A 21,817-nucleotide genomic window follows, 5' to 3' on the forward strand; every position below is an offset into this window, starting at 1 on the left:
CCATTACTTCAGTGGGATTTAAGCCAAGCTGGCCATCAGTTCCCTGATCTTTACACAAGGGAATGAGGGTGCTCTAATCCAATGGTTCTCAACCGGGGTACACATAGCCTGGGGGTACACAGAGGTCTTGTAGGGGCTACATAAACTCACCTATTGGCCTAGTTTTACAGCAGACTACATAAAAAGCACTAGCAAAGTCAGTACAAACCAAAACTTCATATAGATAATGACTTGTTTACAGGACTCTATATACTATACACTGAAATGCAAGTACAATATTTATATTCCAATTGATTTTATAATTATAAGGTAAAAATGAGAAAGTAAGTAATTTGTCAGTAATAGTGTGCTGTGATACTTTTGTATTTTTATTTCTGAATTTGTGAGCAAGTCATTTGAGTGAAGTAAAACACGGTTTACAAAAGACAAATCAGACTCCTGAAAGGGGTACAGTAGTCTGGAAAGGTTGAGACCCACTGCTCTTATCAAGACAGGTGCTGCTCTCTGGCTACATCTACTCTGTGAGCTAAGAGAGTGATTCCCAGCTTGCGAAGACGTACTTGTGCTAGGTCTCATCTCAGCCAGTATGCTAAAAATAGTCAACGTGATTTTTTTCAAATCAGTATCTTTTTTTCTCTCTCTCACTCACTCACTCACACCCCACTTGCCACCTCTGAGGTTCTCCAAGACTGGGAAGAATCTCAGGGGGGTAAAGTCACAAATGCATATTACAAAAAAGCTATCGTGGCCTCAGGTCACCAAGGACAGAGCCTCTATCATATATGGAGTGCCTGGTCAGCCTAAAGGGGCAAAAAAGAAAGTCTGGATGAGACATTTTCAGACTTCATAGCAGTGTCTTCCCCCCAAAATCAAAGCTGCGTGAGAAGTGGAGGCAGTACTGAGGACCCACAGGGAGAAAGAAATGGAGCTCACAAACAAGATCGTGACAGTGGCTGAGGACAGCATTGCAATCACCAGGGAAAGCATTACCATAGCCAAAGAGAGCTTGGAAATGGACACGGAGATACAGAGACAGCTCATGGAGGCTATATCAAGCCAAAATTCACTGCTTCATCAGAGGCTGATGCTAGGACAGCAGGCGCTGCAGCCCTATGTACTGGGACCTAGGCATGTTCTTCAGCCCCTCAACAATACAATATTGGGACCACCCCGCAACTCCTCCTCGACCTACCCCTGCAGCAGTGGTCCCAGAGGCCATTCTCCTTGTAGAGTTAACCTCTGGGCACGGAGGACAGTTGCACCTGGGAGGGACCCCAGCACCCCTGATAACTTTGCACCATGCCACTCAATCCCAGAAGTTCTGTGAACAACAAGAGGCAGAACCAAGGCACGTACTCCCTGTAACTTTCAGGCCCTCCACCTCTTAACTGTTGTTCTGCCCTGTATTGCATCTTCAATTTTAACTGCACTATTATTTTCTTAAATGTATGTTTGACTACAAGTTGTTTTAGTATTGGTTCTATAACAACTTTATTTTTGGTCTGCTACATCACCGTTGTTTCATAATAAAAAATTTAAAATTCATACATTATGACTCATTACTGCATGAAAGTCAAACACTTTTAAACAAAGTTAAAATAATGCACAGGGTTTTTAAAAAGTACTTGAACAAGACTGCACTTGCATCACCCATAAGCACTGCATACAGTGAACCCAAATTCCCCCTCCATGGGCTAATGGCTGATTGTACAGTCACACATTTTCAGGGATGAGACTCAAAATAAGAACAATAGGCATCCCTAACAATATTTCCCCTTGTGTTTCCATTTACTTTGGGACATCTGCTGTTTTTACCACTGAGCAAATATCTGGACAGTCCCCAGCAGTAAGGCTTTTTTCCCCTTATTCTCAAGAATATCGTGCAGAGTACAACACAGTGATATAATGGTTGGCATGTTTTTTTCTGGTGCTTCCAAACTATTACACAAATAGCACCATCTCCCTTTCACACAGCCAAATGCATACTCGACTATCATTCTGCAACTACTGAGTCCGCAATTAAAAAGTTCCTTCCTTCTATCCAGATGGCCTGTGAATGGTACATTAACCAGTAGGGACTAAGTTAGGTCTCCTAGAATAACTGAAGGGACTGGAGACACTTAATTCAAACTCATATGTCCCGCCACTAAAACCTGGATTCTCAAAAACCATCAGTACAACTACATTTCTCATTGGAAATTAATGCTACTTTATATTTGACTTAGCACTTTTTATCCAAGGATCAAAACGTGCTTTAAAATTTAGTCTCGCTACACATTTGACAAACAGGCATTTTACAGAGGAGGAAACTGAGGTATAGAGTCATCCAAGATTACACAGAAAGGGGGACAGAGCCAGGAAAAGAACAACCCTGGTCTCCTAATTCCCATGCCTTTCTCACTAAAACCCTCACTTCTCACTGCTTAGAAAATTTAAGGGTGTGTATTCACATGCTCTAACAGTAAAAACAATGAACCAAACACAAAAACCTCACTACTGCCATAAAATTCTTACTGATTTATTTTTTCAAATAACCAATACAGAGCAGATACATTCAAAACTAAAGAAAAAATCTGATTAAAATAGTGCATTAGATATGACAATTGTGTGACTGCAGTCACACGGCATTTTTATACACAAGTATTGGACTGTATGGAAAGGGTTGCAGATTATTGGTCTTGTTCATGCAGTACATACATTAGTGCATGCAGTCCAGTATTTAATAAAGATTATAGTGTAGACTCTCCTATGTTTTAGACCAGTTTCTCTAATTGGTCCATGAACCAATGTTGATCTGTGAAGCACTTACTGGTGGTTTGCAGAAAGCTGGTCACAAGTTTATGTCTCCTTATTTCCAGCAGTTAAATTGCAGTAATACTTCCCTAATATTATTTCTCCATGTAAACAATTGATACACATGCCACAATGATACTATTTGATGGTCAATGGGAGGGAGGATGTTCCAGGAGACAATCTCTGCATTCACAATGAATAAATTTGAGCAACATTCTAGGCAATTTCGTGTTTGCAGGAATATGTTTTCAAAGTTTTTTAAAATATTAAATGTTAGAATTAATTAATAATACTCAACAGGCAATGCACACCTTCCCCCAGTCTCAACAAGCAGCCTCAGCTCTGATTTGGAGGGATCCTCCCTAAGAGTAAGAGGACTAAGTTGACTCTCCATGCACATTCAGTACCCCAGACCAAGACTGCCAGCAAGGATGATGATTATGATGATTACTGTCGTGCTTAGCAGTCTTAGGATGCCAATTAATGCAAATTCTGGTAGCCAGCAGACCAACAATTCATTTCACACTGGTCTCCCAACCCTTTTCACATTGTAACAACTTCTGGGTACTGCTAATGTGGGCTACATTCAGTTCACTCATTTCAGAATTAATGGCTTAATAGCCCATTACCAGTCCCTGGCACCATTTAGAATTTATCTGTGCTGCAGCTGGGAGCATGCCTTCCTGCCCAGGTAGACAGACACACACTAGCTCTGCTTGAGCTAGCATGCTAAAAATAGCACTGTGGACCCTGCAGCACAGGATAGCCACCGAAGTACAAGCCCACACAACTCCTTGGGTCTTTACTCAGGTGACTAGCTCATGCAGCTACACCCACGCAGCTATTTTTAGTGTGATCACTCAAGTAGATCTAGCACGTCTGTCTGTCTGTCCGTCTGGGCTGGGAGGAACATACTTAGCGACAGTGTAAACATACCCTCAGTCAGCTTTGTTGTGCTACTGTGATAAAATTCAAAGAAAACAAAATGGTTAGTATTATCCTGAAAATAATTAAAGGACAAGCCACGTATCTCATTAGGCCCGGCTGCCCAAACAGTGAATGGGGACTTGAACACTTGTCATTTTAAGTTTTGATACTTTTTACTGAGCTCTGTCAGTGTGCTTAGATCTATACAAATATAGAAGCCAGCTTGGCCTTTATTCTAACGAATTTTTTGATTCAATTTTTCTCGTCTATAAAGAACCAGTCCCCTTATGAACATTTTTTTTCTTTTGAATATTAATATGCCTCTGGTGTAACCACAAGAGTTTCCCTCTTCCTTGCTCAATAGCTTTGCTTATTTTGATTTGTCATTTTTTAAATGTTTTTGCAAATCATGTAATTATCATCAGACTTCTCTGTGGGACTGATTCTGATCTCATTTCAAGAGTAACACTACTGAACTCAATGAAGTTATATACTGCAAAATTGAGCTTCAGGACTGAGTCCTACTTGCCTGGACACTTCTAAAGTTGGCATGCTCAAAAAAAGATTCTAGGATTTCCAAGTGTAATTTCCAGAAATTCTAAGTTTAATGCAATAATCTTCAAGGGACTCCTTTGACTACTCAGTTTGATTCAGCATTTTCTTTTAGTTAGAGGAGAAGCACTGCCTTAAATATAGATTCAGTGCCCTTTTCTACAAAAGAGGCTGTGTTCAGTTACGCCATTTCAGTCAAGGAAGTCAATGCATCAACTGGGGAAGCAGCTGGACGGCCAGGAGAGATCTACAGTGACAAAGGAGTAAGATGATAGGATGGGGCACACGGAGTGACAATGAGTGACAAATAAACAGGAGAAATGAAAAACAGAGTAAAATATAGAAGATAAAGCCAAGAGAAAATGAAACAGGAGAGTGACAGAGAATCCAACCAAACCTATGGCCACAGACAAAATCTTGTCGACACAAACAGGAAGCACAATATCCAAACCAGATGACCGAAGTGGCAAGAGGAACAGCGAAGCCTCCAGTTACTTGACAAATGGCAGGAACATCACAAATAGAATTGAAAACAGAAGTTAAGGGAAGGAAGAATGGGAAAAGAGAAGTTCTATTTCTTGTAACTTTACGAAAGAAGAAAGGAAGGGATTTGAAGATCCTGGCGATGTTTGAGTAAGCTTGCGTGGCCTTAGCAACAGCCTGCTTTGGAAAGAGACTGTCAAGAAGGAAATCAGCATCCTGTCTGCACTGATGGATACTGTCATGGTAAAGATAAATTTGTTTAATAAACTGGAAGGGGAGGGATAAAAAGAATTAAGTGTGATTCCTTTGCCTGGCTACTGGCACATATTTCTCTATGTCTGTTAAAGAGAACAATAATATGAAGTCAAAATTAACAGATGATGAAATGCATTAAATTCCTTCAAACAAACTGGTAGTTTTCAGTCAAGTAAGTGATGCTAAGAGAAGTTGAATGCATGTATGTATGGAAGGCAACACTCCCTCCAAGAGAAAGACCAGCGGGACAGTACAATACCTCAAAATGACTTTGCAGGTATGCACTGATCAGCTGTGGTCAGTCCAAACATGTCCAGTGTCACATATGGTTGCACTATAGTGTTTCGCTGGAAAGGGGCTAAGACAAGCAATTGGTTTTTGGCTTCCTTATTGTATTCTGGCAAATTCTCAGAAATCAGAAATTCCCTTGTATTAAAGAATTCTTCAGATATGGATTGATTTTAATTTCTTCTTCAAAATCTGTATGTTCTAGAACTTCCTCCTTTTCATTCTCTTTGCAGTTCTCGAATGAAGAATGCAGGGACTCACATAAGCCTTTTTTTGATATTTCTAGATGCTGATGTTGGATTCTCCTGGTAGGCATCAAAGCTGAAAGCAGCATTTGACTCCTGAAGTCTTGTTCTGTAACTATATATGGATTTGATGGTGATAGTGGTTTTACAACTTCATATTCTTCACCATACAAAATCTTTTTATGTCCATTACCCATGTCCTTTTTACAAACATTTGTATGTTTAGAATCATAGTTCTCATGACGCTCTACTAATAATGCAGTATGGTCTTCAGCAGGAAAGCATGATTCCAAAACATAGATGCCTTCAGGATCTACTGTCCCATCCTCAGATTGTACTTCCTTCAGAGGCGAATTATTCTGTCAGTACAAAAAGGAAACACTTGAAACTTACATCAGTACAAAGGAAGATACGTTACAAAAATCTTTTAAAAACACCCCCACCACTTCAGCTCTGTTCAAGTCTGTATGTTTAAGAAGCCACTTAATGAAACCTTGAAATGCATTTCTCTTGAAATACAGTTTTCTGAAAAGTGACTATGAAAATGGCAATGTAAAGCTCCACATTTATTGTCTCAATGAATCCATATCAAAATTTTCTCAGTATACTAGTAAAATGACTGTTTTCTAACTCACAAGCCCTTCAAGCCCTCACAAGCCCTTCAAGCCCTTCAAACTCAATCTGTGCCAGGAATCACATTAGAGTATTTTCATTTTGCATATGACGACCAGTACATTCTACAGGAAAAATTTCCCCTAAGTTATACCTGCAACCCCATTGTTTTTAAATTACACTTTTAGTGACATCTGTCCAACTCTATTAGATTTCAATAAATGAAAATTGATTCAGTGACAAAACTGAAGATATGATATGATAATCTGATAGGCACTAAGAAGGAACAGGTAAGTTGGACTTACTCTACTCTCTATGCCATTGGGTGGGGAAGGTGAAGGCTGAGGATAAGCAAGGCACAGACACAGCTCAATGGACACTGCTGACCAAAAGATTCTGATCTCAAAAGAAAAATACACAATGACAGGCACTCAGAGAAGAACCTTTATCTTAGTCCTCCACAGAAAAGCTGAGAGGGGGCCTGGGAAATTGAAAACTGAGAACTAAGGGTGACAGAGAAGCACACTCAGACCCTCTCAGAGACAGGAATACAGACTCCTGCATATCTGTCATCTCCTGTGATGGGTCAGGCTAGGGGCCGGTCTACACTACGCGTTTAAACCAAATTTAGCAGCGTTAAACCGATTTAACCCTGCACCCGTCCACACAACGAGGCCTTTTATATTGATATAAAGGGCTCTTTAAACTGGTTTCTGTACTCCTCCCCGACGAGAGGAGTAGCGCTGAAATCAGTATTGCCATGTCAGATTACGGTTAGTGTGGCCGCAAATTGACAGTATTGGCCTCCGGGCAGTATCCCACAGTGCACCATTGTGACACTCTGGAAAGCCATCTGAACTCAGATGCACTGGCCAGGTAGACAGGAAAAGCCCCGCGAACCTTTGAATTTCATTTCCTGTTTGCCCAGCGTGGAGCTCTGATCAGCACGGGTGGCGATGCAGTCCCAAATCCAAAATGAGCTCCAGCGTGGACCGTACAGGAGATACTGGATCTGATCGCTGTATGAGGAGACAAATCTGTTCTATCAGAGCTCCGTTACAGAAGCCGAAATGACAAAGCATTTGAAAAAATCTCCAGCCTATGACAGACAGAGGCCACAGCAGGGACTCAGCACAGTGCGGCGTGACAAGCGTAACGGAAAGCCAAAGAATCAAATGGACGCTCATGGAGGGAGGGAGGGGGGACTGAGGACTCGAGCTATTCCACAGTTCCTGCACTCTCCGAAAAGTATTTGCATTCTTGTCTGAGCTCCCAATACCTGAAGGGTCAAAAACATTGTCCAGGGTGGTTCAGAGCATATCTCGTCAGTTTACCCCCCCTCCCCCCGTGAAAGAAAAGGGAAAAAAATCATTTCTTGCCATTTTTCAATGTCACCGTATGTCTACTGCATGCTGCTGGTAGACGCGGTGCTGAACAGCACCATCCCCTTCCCTTCCTTTCCTGATGGCAGATGGTACAAAATGGTGGAAAACTGTCATCAGCCCGTGAATGCTTCTGGCTGGCCTTGGTGAGGTCAGCTGGGGGCACCTGGGTAAAAATGAGAATGACTCCCTATCATTCCTGGCAGACAGTGCAAAATGCTGGGTAACCATCCTCATCATAGCAGCTGGAGCCTGAGCTCCATCAGCCCCCCTACCTTTCGTGTCTAAAGAAAAGATTTTGTACTCCCTGGACTATCATGGCAGCTGGAGGCTGCGCTCCTCTCCCGCCCACCCTTTAATGTCCTGCCTGGACTATCATAGCAGCTGGAGGCTGCCTCCCCCTCATTTTATCTCGCTAAAAAGTCAGTGTTTCTTATTCCTGCATTCTTTATTACTTCATCACACAAATGAGGGGACACTGCCACGGTAGCCCAGGAGGGGTGTGGGAGGAGGGAAGCAACAGATGGGGTTGTAGCAGGGGACCTCCTAGAATGGCATGCAGCTCATCATTTCTGAGGGATCTCTTGGGCTTTGATCCGGAGCAGCTGTGCTCTCTGGCTCTCTAGTAGACTTGACCCATATTCTAGGCAAGACTGACTCTATTTTTAGACAAAACATAAAGAAGGGAATGACCCGGGGAGTCATTCCCATTTTTGTCCATGCGCCCCTGGCCAACCTCAGCGAGGCCAGCCAGGAGCACCCATGACAGCAGCAGACGGTACAATATGATTGGTAACCATCATCACCACTTTCCAATTGCACACGGTACAAAATGATTGATAACGGTCATCTCATCGCCAATTTACAATGGCAGTCGGTGCAATAGGGATGGTAACCATCTCTGCTACCTTGCAAAGGCAAATGAATGCTGCTGTGTAGCACTGCAGTACCGCCTCTGTCAGCAGCATCCAGTACATATACGGTGACAGTGACAAAAGGCAAAACAGGCTCCATGGTTACCATGCAATGGCGTCTGCCAGGGCAATCCAGGGGAAAAGGGCGCGAAATAATTGTCTGCTGTTGCTTTCATGGAGGAAGGATTGAGTGACAACATTTACCCAGAATCACCCGTGACACTGTTTTTGCACTGTCATGCATTGGGATCTCAACCCAAAATTCCAATGGGCCGGGGAGACTGGGGGAACTATGGATAGCTACAGGATAGCTACCCACAGTGCAGAACTCCAGAAATCTATGCTAGCCTCGGTACATGGGCGCACATCACCGAATTAATGTGCTTAGTGTGGCCATGTGCACTCGACTTTATACAATCTGTTTTACAAAACCGGTTTATGTAAAATCGGAATAATCCCGTAATGCAGACATACCCTAGGACATTTTTCATGGGCATTTGACAGTTTTTTGTTAAGTTTATCTTTCTCTGCAATACAACTTCCCAAAGTATAAACATCTGTCAGTTTTTGTAATATGGTTTTGTTTACATCTATTCTGTATGAATTTTATCTTGTAAAAAAGAGTAATAAATGCTATAATTTTAAACATGCTACTCTGACTCATATTTTAGGATGCAAACTCTTAAAATATGTTGTAATCTAATGAGGATGGGTGAATTACTTTAGAGATGACTGCCCATTTAATTGGGCAGATAGATGAGCATCTGGAACATAGGCCACACCACAGGCAGAAACTCATCTCATTCAAGACAAGTTGGGGAAAATGAACTACAAGAGTACAACATATCGTGCTATATAAAAAGTAGTAAATATAGGTGCCTATGGAGGTATCTATAAAAGAAGGTTACATTTGGTCAAATTCATCCCTGAGAGAGCATCATTATAATCATCACTGATTTAATGAATCTAGCCCACCATGCTTCAATTGTTTATCAGAAAATTTACTCACATCACATATTTGTTTTTCTTAATAGCAATCTGATGTTACCTTAAGCATGTCAGTAGGCCAATCCACAGCAATGCTCTCTGCAGGATTTGGTATATCAGGCCAGCAAACCTTTTTCAATCTGCAATTCAGAAAAGAGATTTAGCCTTCTGATGTAGGAATCAGATGACTGACATGATGAATGCTGTAGGAATACTGTACCAGTACATGAATGGATTCAACGCAGAAAATGTTTAACCAGGAATAGAATGACAAACATTTATCAAGGGAAGTCCTTTCCCTGTATTCATTATCTAAATTATTATAATGAGGGGAGCTGCTTTCCCTCAAGTCAATTCTTATGGGCTAGAGAAAAATCGTTTAAAAGCAATAGCAGTGTGTTACCTGGGACCGGAGTTTTTGGTTTAAACCAACGTTTACCATTAAATACAGAAAATAAAGCTGCAATTATAACTATTCAAGCTACATAAGCCAAAATTTTATTATGACATGCCTAAAGTAGGCTTGGAATGAAGAGTGTCTGAGTTACTTTATAGAGTATGTCCTCATTGTAAAGTTAACTTAACTCCTCTGGAGTTAACCTAGCTCAAGTGACAGCAGCTGCAGTGCAAAACAGTACAGGAACTCCACACTGTGGTTTTATTAGCAGCTTTATGAGTTGTGCTGACCTGAGCTGAAGCCAATACCTAAGGCTATGATTCTGTCACAGATTCTGTGCAGGGCTTGGGCTTTGGCTTCAGCCTCGGGTGGCGGGGCTCAGGCTTTGCCTTCAGCTGAAGCCTGAGCCCCACCACCCTTAACTTAGCTTCACAGGGTCCCCTGTGGTGTGGGGCACCAGGCAATTGTACTGATGTAGTGGAAACTGCATTACTGTGTGTACATTTCTGTGATTTATTGTTTATTGCCCAGTAAGGCGTTTGACACGGTTCCACATGGGGAACTGTTAGTTAAATTGGAAAAGATGGGGATGAATATGAAAGTTGTAAGGTGGATAAGGAACTGGTTAAAGGGGAGACTCCAGTGGGTCGTATTGAAGGGTGAACTGTCAGGCTGGAAGGAGGTCACTAGTGGAGTCCCTCAAGGATCGGTTTTGGGACCGATCTTATTTAATCTTTTTATTACTGACCTTGGCACAAAGAGCGGGAATGTGCTAATAAAGTTTGCTGATGACACAAAGCTGGGGAGTATTGCTAACACGGAGAAGGACAGGGATACTATTCAGGAAGATCTGGACCACCTTGTAAACTGGAGTAATAGTAATAGGATGAAATACAATAGTGAAAAGTGCAAGGTCATGCACTTAGGGATTAATAATAAGAATTTTAGATATACGTTGCGGACGCATCAGTTGGAAGCGACAGAGGAGGAGAAGGACCTAGGGGTATTGGTTGATAGCAGGATGACTATGAGCCGCCAATGTGATACGGCTGTTAAAAAAGCAAATGCGATTTTAGGATGCACCAGGCGAGATATTTCCAGCAAGGATAAGGAGGTGTTAGTACCGTTTATAAGGCGCTGGTGAGACCCCATCTGGAATATTGTGTGCAGTTCTGGTGTCCCATGTTCAAGAAGGATGAATTCAAACTGGAACAGGTCCAGAGACGGGCTACTAGGATGATCCGAGAAATGGAAAACCTGCCTTATGAAAGGAGACTCAAAGAGCTTGGCTTGTTTAGCCTGGCCAAAAGAAGGCTGCGGGGGGATATGCTTGCTCTATATAAATATATCAGGGGGGTTAACGTTAGGGAGGGAGAGGAATTATTTAAGTTTAGTACTAATGTAGGCACGAGGGCGAATGGGTACAAACTGGATATTAGGAAGTTTAGACTTGAAATTAGATGAAGGTTTCTAACCATTAGGGGAGTGAAGTTCTGGAACAGCCTTCCGAGGGAAGTAGTGGGGGCAAAAGACTTATCTGGCTTTAAGACTAAGCTTGATAAGTATATGGAGGGGATGTTACGATAGGATAGTTTAATTTGGGCAATTGATCTTGGATTATCACCAGATAAGTCTGCTCAATGGTCTGCGAGGAGATGTTGGATGGGATGGGAACTGAGTTACTGCAGAGAATTCCTTCTTGGGTGCTAGCTGGTGAGTCTTGCCCACATGCTCAGGGTTTAGCTGATCGCCATATTTGGGGTCTGGAAGGAATTTTCCTCCAGGGCGGATTGGCAGGGGCCCTGGAGGTTTTTCGCCTTCCCCTGCAGCGTGGGACATGGGTCGCTTGCTGGTGGATTCTCTGCAGCTTGAGATCTTCAAACCAATTTTGAGGATTTCAATAACTCAGTCCTGGGTTAGGGGTTGTTATAAAAGTGGATGGGTAGGGTTCTGTGGTCTGCCTTGTGCAGGAGGTCAGACTAGATGATCATATTGGTCCCTTCTGACCTATGAGTCTATGAGTCTATGTCCTCTTCATGCCTTTTATTAAAAATACCCAGGCCAAAATCATAGCCTTACCAACACCCCTGAGAGGCAAGCCAACTTGAGTGAAGGGTTTGTGTGTGTGGATGACATTTGAGTTAACTCTGCAGCAAAAATATGCCTATTGTTTTTTTTTTGTTGTTTTTTTTAACTGCAACATAATTATCCTTCTATTTCACAGAAAAGATTGACTGCATTCAAGACACTGTCTCCAAATCAATACTCAGCAGGCTGTGGCAGTCAGAAAAAAAGTTTAAAATCAGAATTTATGTGGGAACACAAGCTGAACAGTAGGATCTCCCAGCCAAAATAGGGCAGAGCCAATTCCTGTATTTATATATAAAAAAGTGCCAGAATGATTTTACTAATTTTTATTAATCAAAATTAGCTTTGTGAATGCTTTAAACAGAATTGCTGCCGGTACCAATTCTATCCTTGAACTCCCAATTATTTACATGTGTGCATAACTCTACTCACATGAGTAGTACCTTTGAAGCCTGTGGACTATACATATGAGTAAAGTTATGCAGGTATATAGGTTTTTGCAGGCTCAAGGCCTCATAAACATATTAAGAGAGAGTGCCAAATATAAAAGATAAGAGAATACAACAGCTTTGAGGCTATATAAATTATATGTTACAGTGGGCATTATAAGTGGAGCTGGAATTGCTACCTACTAACATGACTCAAAGCTTCCTATTTTAAGACTTTGTTTTCAATCACATATAACTTTAACAAATTTTTAACATTTGGGGGCTGAAATTTTCCACATCACGTGTCTGCCTTAGGCAGATTTTTAAGTTTCAGCCTAAACAGCTCAGCCTTTTCTGACAATAAGTTTAGGGGGAAAATATGGTGTTTTCCAGTGTTAAGAAGCCTTAGGACCATTTCTTTGAGAAGTTCTAGGAATCCTGTGCTTTGGAGCAGGGACTTGAAATTTGGCCAGGGATGGCCTTTATGTCAGGGATATGTTTTATGCTCTTCATATGAAAATCTGCCCAAATTTGGCTAAACTGTAACCATTTAAAAAAAATCAGTTTGCACATGCTCAGTAGAGACTTAATGGTTTAGTAGCTAAAGTCTCCAAAGATTTTGTCATCAGAGAGATGTGCCACACCTCACAGCATCTACATGTGACCAGACTGCGCATACGCCAGTCTCACAGAACAACTGAGCAGGTTCCAGCCCAGGACTTCAGGCGCAAAGTCACACTTTCCTTGTAATTCTGGTCTAGGCCAGGGCTGGGGCAGGCACCAAATATGACAGTAGAGAGACTCTCTTCTGTGCTCTCAATGACATTCTCATCAGCAGTGTGGAAGAGGACAGTGCCTAACACAAATGCAGAGGACCAAGAACCAGACAGAAGGTGAGAGAAGGAGTAAATTGGGACAAGAAGTGTGAGGCAGGAATAACTGGGATTGAGGCTGGAAGGGAAAAGAGAAATTGGGACTGGGAAAAGTTGCAGGGGGGAGAACAAAGGAGAGGAACATATCTGATGAGAGGTGTGGTACAGGCCAAGAAGTGGGACTGGCTGGGCAGAAAGATTGGGACAAGGAGCTAGGAAGAGAGGACTGGGAGCCAGTGGAGGGAGAAATCAGGGACAGGGAAAGAGAGACTGGATAAGGACCCAGGAGGGGGAAATTGTGATTGACTGGGCAAAGAATCTGGGACTGGGATGAGGAACCAGGGGTGGAAAAAGACTGAACTGGAACAACAGGTTGGAGGGGATGGGGCAGAAAGTGTGACATGTGGTACGAATAGGCAAAAGAGTCTGTGCCGTTTAGAGAACACTCCCATTCAGAGACTGGAATGGAACCCAAGACTCAGCATTTCCCTGCTGTCAGCAAATATCTGGGAAACCCACTGCAAAGGATGTGGCATCATATTCCCCTCTAGTGTTGGTCCACACAGAGGATGACAGCCTACTACTGCTATCAGTTATTCCATTAGCTGACGTGGCAGAGATGGAAATGTTCCTACATTGCTTATGAATCATATGGGTATCAGTATGATGCCACATGGTAGAATCTCTGCTTTTTCCATTTGCTTTTTTAAAAACCTAGGAAATTGTACAAACTATGTTAAAAGAATATGCCAGAATTAAGGTTGCCTGTGTAACCTTAATCTAATACGTTGTGTGTATGAATTATGTTACAATTTTAATCACATGATCACTTACTACTTTCCCCCACACACACAGTTCCCCAGTCTCAAAAATGTGAGCGGAATGAGCTGAGGAACATGGTGTGAGGAATCTTAAAAAAAGCAACACTCCAATGCAGGAACTACAGAACCCTAATCATCAAAAAAGAAAATCAACCTTCTGTTGGTGGCATCTGACTCACACTCATTTTCATCTTCTGTGTCAGTCCACGCTGCTTTGGACTGTTATTGAGCAGAATCTGTCATCAGCATGGACGCATGTCCCCTGGAATGGTGGTTGAAGTATCAATGGGCATACAAATGTTTAGCATATCTGGCACGTATATATCTTCCAACACCGGCTACAACAATGCTATGTGAATGCCTGTTCTCACTTTCAGCTAACATTGTAAATAAGAAGCTGGCTCCCATAAATGTAAAAAAACTTGTTTGTCTTAGCAATTGGCTGAAGAAGAAGTAGGACTGAGTGGTCTTGTAGGCTCTAAAGTTTTACAATGTTTTATTTTTGAGAACAGTTATGTACATAAAAAAATTCTACATTTGTAAGTTGCACTTTCATGATAAATAGACACACTACAGTATTTTTATGAGGTGAACCGGAAAATACTATTTCTTTTGTTTATCTTTTTTACAGGGCAAATATATGTAATCAAAAATAAAGAAAGCACTGTACACTTTGTATTGTGTTGTAATTTAAATCAATATATTTGCAAATGTAGGAAACATCCAAAAATATTAAATAATAGAATACTATTTATTTAAACAGTGTGATTAAACCTGAGATTAATCTTGATTTTTTTAATGCAATTAATTGTGATTAATTTTTTTAAATTGTTTGACAGTCCTAATCTTAACGCATACACACAAGTAGGCCAAACTAAGGCAATCCTAGTTCTGACATTTCCTAACTTTTGATTGTCTGACTTTGCAACCTACACGGTCTTTAAACATAGGGTGAGTGTGTGTGAGTGAGAGTGTGTGTTAGTAGGCAGAAAGCCATTCAATTTCTCTTAGCTCTTTTATTCTGGCCTATCACATTTTATATAAATAGTATTTGTTTTTGCAACTATAGTGAAGAAATACATCTATTGGCTGAAGTCACAATAATTCTAAACATATGGCTATTTATTTAATTTCAGCAAATCAGGACATTTTCTTATCTCCATATAGATTTGAGTCTAACAAGCCAGCATTGTTTTTAAATAAAGATACTAGCCTTTTATTTGTTAAAATGCATTATTTTCACCTTTAACAAGCACACAAAAATTTACTTACGTGTGTTTTTTTAGAGTACAGGTTATCCCAAGGATTAATAATAAGAGCATACAGAATCCAAACGATATTGTTATAAAAATAAAGTCTTCTTTACCTTTAGAGAAAGAACAAGCACTGAAATATTGCTCAGTACTGTATATTGCACTACAGAGCAAATTTTCACTTTTAGACTATATAATTAAAGCCATCTTATTAGCCCAAGTTAGAAAAGCTCTGATTGTCACATCCTTGACCAACTGACTAAGGTACCGTATGCCACTATACAACACATGCTAAGGCCTTGTCTGCACTACAGGGGGAGATCGATCTAAGTTATGCAACTTCACCTACATTATTCACGTAGCTGAAGTTGACATATTTAGCTCTACTTACAGTGGGGTCCACACTATGCTATGTCGATGGGAGCATCTCCCATCGACTCCCCTTGCGCTTCTCATTCAGATGGAGTACAGGAGTTGACAGGAGAGCAATCTGCAGTTGATTTAGAGGGTCTTCATTAGACCTGCTAAATTGACTGCCGATGCATCGATCGATGTGCATGGATCCCCAGGTAAGTGTAAACAAGCCCTAAGTGATGTGTATTTTGCAGATCAAACCAGTCACGACTAGAGTTGGGCAAACAACTGATTTTTTGGTTTGGCCAATGAAAAAAACAAAAAAACAAAAAAGCAGAAAAAATATTTGGTTCATTTCCGACAAATGTTCAAAATCTGTCATCAAATCAGAAAAGTCTGGGTAGCTTCAGCAAACTGTCTCTCGGCATATCCATCACTCATAATGTTTAGTCCAGTGGTTAGGGCCGTTCCCTGGGATGCTGGAAATCCAGGTTTGATTCTCCTTGCTAGAGCAGTAACTCAAACTCAGCATTCCCCACTCCTACATGAGCATCCTAATCACCAGGCTACATGCTATTCTGAAGTTGGTTTCTCTCAGTATCTCCTGTTGAAGCTGCTCAACATTGTATAAATACTTTAATATTCACAAGACCAAAGAAAGAGAGAGTAAGACTGACTCTATAGTCTGGTGATCATCTGGGAGGCAGGAGATGTGGATTTAAACCCCTCCTCTGAATCAGGCAGAGAGCAGCCCCCAAATAGCCTTTAGCTTTGCAGTTAGACTGCTCACCTTGGATGGGGGAGATCTGAGTTCAAGTCCCTGCTCCAGAATCAGGATTCAAACCTGAATCTCCTACATTCCAACCAAGCATTCTAACCACTGAGCTAAAGGTTCTGAAAGGACAGACACACTCACCCCAACAGTTTACTGAAGCTGGCCCTGTAAACTTCCTCCCAGCTGCAACTAACTGAATCAAATTTGAGAAGTCAACCAAAAAACAACATATTTTGGTGAATAATCTATTTGTCAATTTTTTTTGCCTAGCTCTAGTCACAACTACAGAGCTACAGACAATACTGTGTAATGGGGCTTTCCTAGGATCTCAAAACAGCTGCTTCCAATTTTAGCTGCTGCTTTATTCCAGGAGCTGATCCAGTGCCAACCCCCTTCACCCTATGAAATGAACAGAAAGTCAGATACAGGGGACATGTCTCAGAGTGTTCTGTCAGGAAATGTTGGCATTCATTGTTTCTTCCATTTAACATCTTGATACAACAATTTTAACTTCAATTCATAGCTATCCTACGATACCCCTAGGAGAAAGATACAAATATAGACAGTAAGAAAATAAGAAAAAGATTATTTTATATTAACCACAAGTGTGTATTGAGTATCCTACTGGGCATGTTCAATTCAGAGGAATATGTGGTTTGTTAGCAGGGAGTTTTTCCATATAGGGAGGAAAAAAAAAAAGACAACAAGAAATCACAATGCATAATTTTGAGCCCAGTTCCTTAGGGTACGTCTATACTACCCACCGGATCCACGGCCAGTGATCGATCCAGCAGGGGTTGATTTATTGCTTCTAGTCTAGATGCGATAAATTGATCCCCAAACTCTCTCCCATTGACTCCTGTACTCCACTGCCACAAGAGGTGCACGCAGAGTTGATGGAGGTGTGGCAGCAGTCGACTCACTGCAGTGAAGACACTGCAGTGAGTAGATCCAAGTACATCGCCTTCAGCTACGTTATTCACATAGCTGAAGTTGTCTAACTTAGATCGATTTCCCCCTCCCCCCTGCCGTGTAGACCAGGCCTAAGATAGACATTTTACCCCTTCTGGTGACATAGTAGGCCCCAGTCCTGTAATTAACAGCACAGAGGCAGACTACTGCATGTGCACAGAGCCACAATCTTCAGTGGCGATTCATGCGAGCACAACTGTCTGCCTGTGCATCGTCACTTGCAGTATTGGGACCTTAGTTTTTAAAACTTTTAATCTATTGTAGATTTGGCTTACAATGTCTTCCAATGAGTTGAATTAAATTTAAATTAATTTTTGATTATTCTTCTTTGTTTTGTTCAAAAAGTCAAAGGCAGAGTAGACTAGGATTGGCCTAAGAAATGCCTAAATCAAAAACCGATATTTCTTACACAAAAATATTGTAACAGCAATCACAGTTAACATGGAAAATTACTTACTGAATTTCAAAGTGCTGAAAGTTATTCGGTTTCCATGGGTTCCGCCAGCTTTGGTGGCTGCCATGACATGAGCAGTATACTGGGTGTTTGCTTGCAGAGACTTCAGTCTGTATTGCAGAACATCAGAGTTCACAGTTTCATCTTTTCAGACAAAGATATTATATATATATATTAAAAAAAAGATATACATATTAAAGAAAGGTAAGTGTTAACTATTACAATTTTACATTTATATAGCACTGGTCACATTGAAAGATCCCAAAATGCTTTAGGGACAAGCTGAAATACAATATAATCAAGGGGATCATCAGTGTGCAACACTGAAATTGTTAAACAGAGCATAACAATGCAACATCACAGTTCAGGACAGAAAGTGCTTAATTCTATATCCAACTGAACATTCACTATTGAGTTTAGATATGTAAAATATAATAACCAGAGCCAATATTTTACCCTTAATAAAAGTATTATGGCATCTCTACTATTGCAAGCTGTAGAACGTTGGTTTTCTGTCTGAATTAAAAGACAGCATTACCATCCCACATTTGTTCAGTATAGCACAGTCCAATCCAGACTCAGAAGGAAGATTACCCCCCTACCTACTTGACAACATCATTATACGCCACACCTACGTGTTTCTTGGATGTCTTCCATCCAAGTACTGACACAGCCAAAAATGTTTAGTTTATGAGAGCTCAGAGAATTACAGAAAAATGGTAGGGCTGAAAATATTTAGACCCATTAACACAAGGAAGGTCAGGCTGAATTACAGAGAAGAACTCAAAGAACTACAAAAATAATGATCTTTCATGTTTGCATAATTTCCTTTGTTAGACTATCCACTGTCTAAACATTAATTAGAAATGCAAAATTAAATTGTTGTTAGGGACAAGTGAATTGGTTAAGAAGCTAAGATTTCTAAATATTTGGTAAACTATGTGTTGTATAATTTTCACAGTCCTGCAATTTAATTGTTTCTGTGAGAGATTCTGCGGTCTGCCACTGAACCACCCACAAGATGAGAACTCCACGTCTGAGTAATGAAGGATGTGAGACATAGGTGCTGACTCCATGGGTGCTCCAAAAAAATTAGTGGGTGCTTAGCATCCACTGGCAGCCAAGTTCCTCGTCCCCACCCCCAGCTCCTCCCATCTGCTGTGGATCAGCTGTTCTGCAGCAGGTAGGAGGCACTGGGACAGAGGGGAAGGAGTGGGGATGGGACATACTCAGGGGAGGGGGCAAAAAGAGATGGGGAAGAGGTGGAGTAGGGCCTTGGGAGGAGGAGTGGAGTGGGGACAAGGCCTGGGGCTGAGTGGGGGTTGAATACCCCCAGGGAAAACTGAAAGCCAGCACCATTCATGAGAGAGTAACAGAATTGTCTTGAAAGCTGAGTGGTCTTCAGGGATAGCATGGCAGAGAACATACTGCGTAAAACCAGACAGGAAATAAGATAGCAAGAATAAGTGTGGAGAAATCTACATCATACAGTAATAGTTGCAACTTCCTTCTTCCATTTACATATTGGCAAGTCTACTCTTGGCCCATACTGTGATTTGGGCATCCAGAAGCAAATGAAGTTCGAACAGGACCCACTAGTTTGAGATCTTAAAAAAAAAAAAAAAAAAAAAAAAAAAACCCTAGAATGCCTTATGTGGCTACAGATCAAGAGAGAAGCTTAAAGCAAGAAGAGGAAAGAACGCTTAGCAATTCAAATGGGCCTCGACATAATAAGCATTTCTGAAATATGGAATGACAAAAAGCAGTGGGATTCAGCAATACCCATCTACAAAATAGGCAGGAAGAACAGGCTAGGTCATAGAAGTCAGAGAATAGCACTATACCTAAAAGATTCCATTTAAGCTTACGATATGAAAGTTTGAGTGGACAGGATCATAAAGACAACTCTGTAGGGATACAAATCCCAAGTGAGAAAAATATGAATATACTAGAATGGTTGTACTACCAGTCTTCAAAACAGGAAAATGTACTGAGTGTGTAACGTTTAGCAAGAGGGAAAAGGTATGTAAGTCTAATAAAAGAACTACAATTGGGTGACTAGTTCAGAAAAGCAACTTTTTGACAGCTTAAATGATTGCTTCTTGGATTGGCTAGTTATGAAGCACATAAGATGACAGGCTATTCTTGACTCAGTCCTAAGCAACACACAGGAGAAGGTTCAAGAAATAGCTACAGTTGACCACTACTAACACTGACCACAATATAAATAATTGCCACATCCTCAAAAACTGATATTGAGACACCAAACTCTAGAAAGGGGATTTTTAAAAATAAGGAAGATTCTATATTGAAACTACAATATATATAGTTTTTCATTAAATTGTTACTGTCAATTTTTCATTTATTTATTCATTCATTCACTCTTGTATTTATAATATCATCCTAGAACTTGAAAAAAAGTTTGTTCCCCATTTAGCTAACATCTTTTTCTATGTTACATTGCTGCAGGGGCCACTGACCCTTTTGTTGACTTCTGTGTCTGACTGATGCTAGCAGATGTGTAGAATTCTGAGTATAGCATTGCTACTCATCTGTTGTCATCAAGCTGTAAGACTTGAGCAATCTGCTTATAGCTACTTAGTTTTAATGTGTCATTTAATGACTGGAGGTTTGGTTGGCTGGATTTTTTTTTAAATATCTTGGCAACAGTCAGATTTGTTTATAGAAAAATTTACCCTAATTGTGAGTTCAACTGTAAAAAATGACTAAGTTCATGAGAGGTTACAGTAACTTAACAACAAATGCTGATGGGAAAAGTTACGAAAGGGAGACAGAAAGACTGACCTAGTCCAAACAAAAAGGCCTGAAAAAAAAATCAAGGACTGTTTTAAGATCATGTTTAATAAAAAAAGAAAAAAAAGTGTGGAACCAGACATCAGTGAACTCAAATTGGTGTGTCAGAAACAAGGCTTAATTGGTAGACAAAAGAATGAGGGGATGGGCTCTTCCACTCATCATTCCCTCTGTGGAAAATGAGACTCTGGCTAGAAAAATTGGCTATTGGAGCAAGCTTCACCATCATGGCTACCATTGCCTCCTGGAACCCTGGGGCTTTGTCATCCTGATTCAGAAAGAACCAAAGAGAGAGGGAGCCAAATGACATTGCCACCTCCACTGGCTGAAACCCAAACACTTCCTGGGAGGTGAGACTTTGTCTCCCTCTTTTTTTCCTCTCCCCTCTCCTCTCTATTTTATTTCTTCTCTTTCCTTTTTCTCCCCTTTTTCCTTTAGCCTAATAAGATTCTGGCTTAGCTGTCCAAGACAGTGTATTTTGCAACATTGCTGTAAGCCTATGATCAGAGAGGCAACTAAAAGCAATACACTAAACAACTGGTACAAGTTTGCCAAGTCTCACAGTGGCTGGTCAGACCATGTACTGTGCCTGTGTATTTCCAGCAATGCGGTTCCAAGTCAGAGTCAACACCAGAGACAGAACCTGCATTTTCTATTGTTGCTGTTTCCCCCTGCCCTTTTGTGGATGTTTATCTTGCTTTGTATTCCAGGAAATGGATCCAGACTTTAACAGCAGCAACCCCAGTTCCAGCCCATCTCTACTCATGTCTCTTTCCCAAAAGGACAGTTACCAGAATCTTTGCTAACAGGACCGGCTCTAGGCACCAGCAAACCAAGCATGTGCTTGGGGTGGCACAATTCCAGGGGTGGCATTTCAGGAGGTTTTTTTTTTTTTTTTTTGCTTCAGCAATTGCACTCTCGGAGGTTGTTTGTTGTTATTTTTTCACTTGAGGCAGCAAAAAACCTAGAGCCGGCCCTGCTTGCTAACACCTAAAAGACTGTCAAACAAGAGTTTTTTCCCTTCTAAAATCTCTCTCCAACTAAACGGAACAAGGAATGTTAAAATTAAAAGCTTATTCAATACTTTACTGTATCTTTAATAAAAGGTTTAATGGATTTTCAATGGTGTGTTTGCCATGGTATACAGCAGG

General features: G+C 40.9%; 1 protein-coding gene across 1 annotated transcript in view; it reads right to left on the reverse strand.

Moving 5' to 3' along the window:
* Positions 1-415: 415 nt before the first annotated feature.
* The window catches only part of IL31RA (interleukin 31 receptor A), an 88,824-nt gene continuing 67,422 nt past the window's right edge, over positions 416-21,817 (reverse strand). Inside the window, 5 exon segments of the mRNA XM_030567313.1 lie at positions 416-5,443; positions 5,446-5,902; positions 9,500-9,578; positions 15,317-15,410; positions 17,856-17,996. Coding sequence (XP_030423173.1) covers positions 5,271-5,443; positions 5,446-5,902; positions 9,500-9,578; positions 15,317-15,410; positions 17,856-17,996 — 944 coding nt within the window. The 3' untranslated portion in view covers positions 416-5,270.

The sequence above is a fragment of the Gopherus evgoodei genome, chromosome 6, assembly GCF_007399415.2.
Source record: "Gopherus evgoodei ecotype Sinaloan lineage chromosome 6, rGopEvg1_v1.p, whole genome shotgun sequence".
Taxonomy (NCBI): Eukaryota; Metazoa; Chordata; order Testudines; family Testudinidae; genus Gopherus; species Gopherus evgoodei.